Source organism: Pantherophis guttatus, chromosome 3 (genome assembly GCF_059756535.1).
Source record: "Pantherophis guttatus breed Tessera chromosome 3, ASM5975653v1, whole genome shotgun sequence".
Lineage (NCBI taxonomy): Eukaryota > Metazoa > Chordata > Lepidosauria > Squamata > Colubridae > Pantherophis > Pantherophis guttatus.
The window spans coordinates 27,202,212-27,210,729 of record NC_142065.1 but is presented as its reverse complement, the minus strand read 5'-3'; the positions used below and the strand labels follow the sequence as shown (position 1 = coordinate 27,210,729).

The following is an 8,518-nucleotide window of genomic DNA, read 5'->3' as shown; positions in this document are numbered from 1 at the left end:
GTGCATTAAAAATGGCATCGTGATGATTTTGGAATTTTTGAGCTATGACATAGATGAGTACTTTGGGAAACTGGCAGTATACATGTTGCAGGATGGCCTGCTGAGATAATAAGCAGCCTCCGGATCCAGGTGCTGTCGGGCTTATTAACCACTTGATAGTTCCCCTTCAGATGAACACCGTGAGAAGCACTAGCTTTCTACTGAACTCAAGGTGGAGAAACAGCTTTCCAACTGTTTCGACAAGATCAGACACTCATGTTCCAAAGGATGGATGGCTACCTTTTGATCTGACATTAGACAACACTCAACAGGTCTCTTAACCACCAAGTTGGAAATGGAAGGACCAAACTCAAACAATAATGCTGAAGGAAGGCATGGCACCCATTTAGCAGCTCTGCTTTAAACCCTCAAACAGACAGCACTACCAGCTATTACTAATAACAACTTTTGTCAAATTGTACAGGAAGATTGTGGAAGTGCGGATAATCATGAATGAAACATTTTAACCGAAACATGTACTCCAATCACATGCCTTATATTCCCTCCTTCCCATGAAACCGTCCTTTTAAAAGGAAAAAAAAAAGTGCAACCAAGTAGAAGATTTTAGGTGCCAACTACATTGGGATCATGAGCAGAGTCCGGCAGTTGGGAACCAGAGCAGTGGTATAAGAAACAATTCCCCCAGCAGCTGTAGCAGATGAGAAACAGAGCAGCCAAGAAGACCAAGGCACAGATCGTGCAAGGTTTCCGCTCCAACAAAAAACTCAGAAGGTAGAAGCCCATGAACATTGAGTGACTGAACCACAAGGCTGGGTTGAGGGGCTTGGGAATGAGGAGGACCGGCAGTAACCACTGGAGACAGTACATGATGCCTGGTGATCAGGATGTCACAGTGATGGCAGCAATCCAAGTCGCAGTATGCAATTTCTCCTCTGCACATTCAACTCTTCACCAACCAGGTAATCAGTCTTCATAAAACTTGGGAATACTGTGCAAGTAAATCTTGACAGAAAAGGAAGAGAAGAAAAAAAGGACAGGTCAGTACCATAATCCCTTTTTTAATTGGTTTTTTTTTTTTTTTACATTTGCATTGCTTACTAATACAATCCAGCAGAAGCCCAGAACTTACTTACAATAACTTAAAGGAAAATTAGATGTTTGGCAGAGGTGGGATAGAGAGTGAGAGTGTCAAGCTTCGGCATTTGTGCATTAAAAATGGTGTCGTGGTGATTTTGGAATTTTTGAGCTATGGCATTGGTAAGTAGTTTGAGAAACAGGCAGTATATGTTCCAGTATGGCCTGCTGAGATAATAAGCAGCCTCTGGAGACAGTACATGATGCCTGGTGATCAGGATGTTATTGTATCCCCAAATCCGTAGTTACTATTTCTTGCAACAGACAATTTTAGCAATTTTTTCTCTAAGACACTAGGTAGAATATCTTCTCTACACGTCTTCCTTATTGTAATGAATTTACTATAACTGGGGGGGGGGGGCAAATAATAACTTGCCATAATAACAACTTTGTTGTTGTTCATCAGGTTTGTTTTCCCATTGATTTTGCTGGTCAGAAGCCAGCTGGGAAGGTTGAAAATGGTGACCACATGACCCTGGGATCCTGCAAGTGTTGTAAATATAGTTGCCAAGCAGCCAACTTTTGATCATGGGACCATGGGGATGTTGCAACAGTTGTATGTGTGAGAACTGTTCATGTCACTTTCACTTTTTTGAACAGTCACTAAAAGAATGGTTATAAGTTGAGGACTACCTGGCTTAAATTAACCTAAATGAACTAAATAGTATTTTAAAGACACCATTTCTCATTCTCAGACCTGCATCATCAACTATTTGGAGTAAATATTGATTTAGCTATATGACAATGTCATAGGGAGGTTGAAAATCTATATGCATCATTTTTAAAATGTAAAATAAATAAATAAATAAATAAATAAATAAATAAATGCTGTAAAATAAATAAATCAATGCTGCTCAACTTAGATGACAAGGGAACAATGAAAGTGCTGAAAACAAAAACTGGGAACCAGGGAGAAAGAGAATGGCCCTCTCACACACAGAACAATCCCACTAGCTGCTGAGCTTTGGGCAGAAATATAAGATAACTTTTAATTTCCAAATGAAATGCTAAGAAAATAAGGGGCTTAAAAACATAAAAAATATGTAAAAAAACATATATTTTAAAGAAACAATCCTATTTTTATATAAAAAGATAATGAGCTAGTTATATTTTCATACTCTTGCTTCTTGGAACAACAGAAATGTAACTGAGGAAATACTCCTAAGAATTTATTGAATCTGGGAAACAGATTATGGTTTAGCTGAAGAAAGGAATCTCAGAGAAAAAAAAATCTTGTGTGACATCACCCTCGTACAACTTATGAACCACCAAGATAATTAGCTTTAGTACTTGATAGGAAAGCTGATCATTAAAATTAACTTTATACCTGCAGCAAGTGTATATTTCCCATTTATACGGAAACAAGAAAATGCAATGTAATGCACTGGTACATTAACTTTGCCAAGATAGTAACTTACTACTCTGGCAGTGGTAAATGCCAAAAAATGCCTATCATCATGGCATGTATCTGGGGAACTGTCTCGCCCCACTCACACCAATGGAATAGACTACTATGGACCCCATCTGCTAAGGAATTCCAGCAGGCAGTTTCAAGGAGAAGAGCCTTTTCCCTGTGGCTCCATCCCTATGGAACATTCTACCACCAGAGGTGAGAACTGCAGCCACCCTTTTGGTCTTCCAGAAGAGTATTAAAACTTGGATTTGCTGGTTGGTATGGGGCCCCAAGGAGGACGCTCAGCACTGGAGTGTCCGATGAGATACGAAGACCTCGTCCATATCCTGTCTCTTGGTTCTGGTTTCAGTGTAATTTTAAAATCATAATCTGAATAGTTTTAATGTTTTGATATTTTAATTGTTTTGTACTTATAACTTGTAAATAGTCTTGAGCCACCTTATAGGGGAAATAGGCAATAAAATAAAATAATAAATAAAATAAAATAAAATAATAAATAAAATAAAATAAAATAAAATAATAAATAAAATAATAAAATAAAATAAAATAAAATAAGATAAATAAATCCTAGCTCCCATTTCCTCAGATTCAGGTAAAAGGAAGCAATAGCACTTTTACTTATGAAGGCAGAATGTCACAATAAAACTGAATGTGGCTTCCTTGAAATAAAAGCAGAAACAAATAATTTTAAAGCATGGCACCATGCTGAACAGCATTTATTTAATCTAAGAATAAATCTTTGGGGATACATGGTAAATTGTGCTCAAGAAAGAGAAATTAGATGAGATTCACTAGAAGAGAGGTAGAAAGAGTTTTCCAACTTGTAAATGTACTAAATATTCACAAGCAGGTACATATTATGGAATATATCATTAAATATCAGTATCTTGTCTTATTGTTATCTTGTATGATAGTATCTTATACATATGAGCCAGCACTGTATAGCAGCTGCCAAAAAAGCCAACACAGTTCTAGGCTGCATAAACAGAGGTATAGAATCAAGATCATGTGAAGTGTTAATACCACTTTATAATGCCTTGGTAAGGCCACACTTGGAATACTGCATTCAGTTTTGGTCGCCACGATGTAAAAAAGATGTGGAGACTCTAGAAAGAGTGCAGAGAAGAGCAACAAAGATAATTAGGGGACTGGAGGCTAAAACATATGAAGAACAGTTGCAGGAACTGGGTATGTCTAGTTTAATGAAAAGAAGGACTAGGGGTGACATGATAGGAATGTTCCAATATCTCAGGGGTTGCCACAAAGAAGTGGGAGTCAAGCTATTCTACATCATTTCAACTGACAAAAAATACATAGAGATCATCTGATCAGATTCAGATTATGTACTTTTCTCTAGGACAAAGTTTGAGAAAAACAACAACAAAAAGCTCTTTAGAGGACAAGTATACATTTAATAGCTTGCTTATTTAACAGCAAAGTCATATAGCTAATGTAACTTTGGAATCTGGGACACCTGAAATACATTTCCTCCAAAAATTAACCTTTCTATCATATCAGCCTGTCAAATGTCCCAGTTCCACTTCCATTCAGAAACTCTTTAAATTGCTGTAATTATGAACATGAAAGAAAATTAAGAAAGAATATTATCATGCAACCTGCCTATGACTCTCTTAAATGATTGCAATGCATGGAGTGTATATGACAAGAGTAACCTGAGATTTGTAATTAGCTCATTTGTGGGTAGAGAACAAAACAAGTCTCTATCATAGTTCACCATATTGTGCTTTTGAAGATTCTCGCAACCAAACCTACCCATAGAATTGTTGCTATAGGGAAATTTGGGAGAGGGAATGTTATGAACTCTTACAGGAAAGGCAGGACATAAATCTAATAAAATAAATAACATGCACACCCAGGCTTAGCATTTTATAGGATGCTATAGTTTCTTCAAAAACCAGTAATACAAAATCCTGGTATAATAATGCGTGAATCCATTAAACTGTGGACACACACACTGAGTTCTGTTGAGGAAGTGTATATAAATCTAACCATTATGGTTTATAAATCAAGCTTTATTACTATCAAACTAGCAAATTATGGTTTATTTGTATAATCATTAAGCATGATGTAGGAGCCAAGCTGTAATATGAGTTGGTTGTTTGCTCTATTGTGGAGTTTAGAATATGATGCATGAATCCAGCTACAGTATGAATGGCTTTGCTCATTACTGTAGCTGTTGGAAAGACATTTTCATGACAAAACAGAGAGCTATACTGTAAGGGTTTTTTCACAGCTAATTTAGCAAGGCACAGTAAGTTAGATCAGACACGTTAAACCAAAATAAACAATCAACATTATGATCTATCATTATACAGGAATCAGAGATCTAAATATGTCCTTACTAATGTTAGACTCCAGCATCTGAGAGGTGGAAACAGAGGTTTATGGGAATTAGAAGCCTATCACTCATTTATAATTTTTTCCAAAGTGAGAAGCAGCTTGGATTTGACACAATTCTATTTTTACTACTTTATGTCGAATCATCAAAACACTAGGTATTTCTAGTGTATTATAAAACCTGTATGTTGAATAAAAATTGCATATTGATCATCACTTAAGTATGAGCCAGCTCAAATGATTCATCCAGTTCAACTCCTAGTGATTTTGCAAATTTCTTGCTACTAACATAGTAGTATAGTACTTTGCCACTGTCTTCTGGGAGGTTTTTTCAAAATTCCAATCTCAGTATAGTCTAGGATTTCCTATCAAGTACTATTCATCTCTAACTCTGTTTAGATTTTTGAAATTACCCAAGATTCACTAAGTGTCATTAATTAGACATATTGTACTATTGATTATCTGATATTTCCTTGTTTCTTGCACTGAAGTTATCAGGAAAGATTTAATAGGAGCATTCTAATTATCAAATTTGCATTAACTTCAAAGTACAAGAACAATGAAAACAATAATTTTGCAGTTCATGCCTGTTCACTTTCCTCTCCACATTCTTTATCATATCATCCATTACAAACTTAATTCATCATGAATTAATGAGATCATCTGGGAGTGGCATGAAACAGACCATGACTAGTACTCCTTTATACTTGGCCACATCCTACAAATTTTTCATGAAAACTGAGCAAGAGAGGCCTACATTTTACATTTATTTGTTCTAAATATTTGGGGACAAGAAACCACATGATGCTTTTATCCACATTCTCCCACAATCTACCAGTAGAACATGAGCTATCAAGAAGAGCTGAAAAAGTTAAAACCAGAAGAATCTTGTTCAATAATCTGAATTCTCAGAAATGCAAGCCATATGGGTAGAAGCTATACACTTTCGTTGTATGAAAAATAACAGAAATATGGAAATGAAAGAAATAAAGTACTGAATAAAATACTAGATTCATCTTAGATCTTCCAAAAGCATAAAAGCAAAAGGAGGCATTTTTCCCTTTTGGCAAAGAAACTTGTTGTCCTTCAATAAAATCAAATCTTTAGATAAATGGATAAATATTATGAATCAGGATCTTCATCTTAAGCCAGGTTTCAGTGCCTTTTTATTCCATCATATATCAGTAAAATTAAATTTCCATTTTTATAGGAGCTAAAAATCAAATAATGCAGCAGTATTTTAATTTTGCTGCGAATAAATGAAAATTAATTACCATAAATCTCTTACCCTAGTGCATGCAATTTCATTGAGAGAAATCTTTTCCTTTTTTTGTAGCTTTGGTGTTCAGTGTAGCTAGATAGACTTTCTTCCCTTAAAGAAAATGAAACAGTTTGTTGTTTGAGGGCCTTAGCAATAGATTGAAATTTATCAGTGTATCAGAAAGAATACACTGCAAACTATCCTGGTCACAAAAACAATACAAGTGTATATTCACCTCACTTCATGATACAAGACCAAATATAACTAACAACTTTTCCCCTGTGATTTATTAGTATGTTTTTGATGCCTTCAAATCAGTGCTGTCTTCTGGATTTATCTGGATTAGTCACTACAGTTTCTTGGCAATATTTTTTCAACAGGTTTGCTACTGCCTTCTTTTTTCTTAGGAAGAGAGAAAGTGACTGGCCCCAGCTGGCTTCATGCATAAAGTGGGATTAGAACTCAATGACTCCTGGTTTATAGCCAAATGCCTCAATCACTGCATCAAACTGGTTTTCCATTGGCAAATTATAAAGTTTTTTTTTAAATACCAAGATATTCATGTATACTGGAGCCAAAATGATATTAGAAGGAGATAAAAATTATTGTCAAATGTGGAGTAATGTTTAAAGAAGTACATTCATGTAAATGTTCTTTGTATGAAACATGTTCAGAGGATTGAAAAAGAGCTAGAAGAATATATGGAATTGAAATAGGTAAATTATCAAAATTCTCTGGAACTATACAATTTGGAACAGAAAACCTCTTAAATTCAAAAAGGTAAATAGTAAAATTCACATAAAAGCAGGAGAGGGCCTTCAATTATAATAAAGTATTATTTAAGATTGTCACAATCTCGGATTTGTTTATTCACATCTGGACTAGTGCACAATCTGAACAGTTAATCTATGGAATCAAACTATTTTGGTAGTCTCATAACATTTTCCTCTTTATATAATATACTGGACACAAATCTGATTTACAAATGTACTTCTTCCTTGCACTTCAATGTAGTTGTCTACCTACTCCATCAACTGGTTTCAAAAATTAAAGGAGATACCTCAGATATGGAAACCGAATAATTATAAATATACCAGCAGGAATAATGTGCCTCTTGATTTTTCTAAAACATTAAGTTTCCACACACAGAGAACTAAAGTTATCCAAAATATACATTATGCTTTCTGTCAAAAGCTGTATTAGCGGTATAATTTCCATAATTTTCCAGCAAGGAAAAAAAAATCCTCTGTTCAAGCTTTTTAGTACTACCGGTATGTTGTAACAGGAAACAGGAAAGATGCATGCTAATATTTATTCAGTTCCCCAAAGTCCATATATCTTCTAATCTGTGTGAACATGTTGGTGTATTAGTAGATCTCTTATTGAACTATTAAAACTGATTACTAAATCCATATGCTGAAATACCTTAAGATAGAGACTCCCATTTTAGAAAAAAACATGGCATTTTACTAGTCTACCACTTGTAGAAATCAATTTACTATCATCCTACTGTCTATCCTTAATGCCCAAAGCACATGAGTATGATGGGAAAGATTAGAAGTAAGAAAAGGCCTACCATGAATAATGATAATTACACAATTATAATGCCCTCTGTAAAAGGAGTTACTATTTAATAAGTGTGACAGGTCGAGACACAAGACCCATTTAATTCATCATTCGGTGTCAACAGCAGCCTTTCATATGTGCCTCTATGGAGCTCACAAGTAGCAACACCTCTACCAGAGTGCTCTTGTCAAACCTACCAAGTCTATCATGCTGCGATTTGTGTAACAGCCCTTCGTGGATCCATTTCCCACAACCCTTTCTATCCCTTTTGGAGCAACCAGCTAAGCTAGTTGTTCCAGTTGTGCCAGACATCTTTCGAAAGATCAGGCACTGGCCAAATACATTTATAACTTGTGGCTACCCTATTTTCCTCCCCACCCACCCCTACCCCTCACCCTCTGCCTGAGCTGCTTTAGGACTAGGGCTGAACCGAAAAGCAGCCAATATTGTTGCCGGGTTTTCCATAAGCAAATTTCGGAATCTGGGCTGGCGGGGTGGGGTTCTGCCCGATCCGTTTTACGTTTGCAGAGGCGAACTTCCCAGATCGATCCTCCCTGGGAAGGGATCTGTTGGGAAGATAGGGTGGGGTAGGGAGGAGAAGCGATCGTTCGGTCCAGCTGCCACGGACACCGCAGGGAAGATCTCCTCGGCCCATATGAGATTAGTAACAGTAACAAGAGTTGGAAGGGGCCTTGGAGGTCATCTAGTCCAACCCCCTGCTCATGCAGGAGACCTATACCGGGGATTCGAACCACCGAACTGACCACCTTTCTAGATCGACAAGC

At 36.3% G+C, this 8,518-nt stretch overlaps 1 protein-coding gene across 1 annotated transcript; it reads right to left on the bottom strand.

Moving 5' to 3' along the window:
• Positions 1-483: 483 nt before the first annotated feature.
• On the bottom strand, positions 484-1,001 carry BLCAP (BLCAP apoptosis inducing factor). The gene has a single exon (XM_034413906.3). The coding sequence runs from the start codon at positions 865-867 to the stop codon at positions 604-606; it is 264 nt and encodes an 87-aa protein (XP_034269797.1). The 5' UTR covers positions 868-1,001; the 3' UTR covers positions 484-603.
• Between the last annotated feature and the right edge of the window lie 7,517 nt (positions 1,002-8,518).

What these genes read in the sequence shown, in the direction of transcription:
- BLCAP (XM_034413906.3), bottom strand. Translation starts at nt 867, where the DNA reads ATGTACTGTCTCCAGTGGTTACTGCCGGTCCTCCTCATTCCCAAGCCC.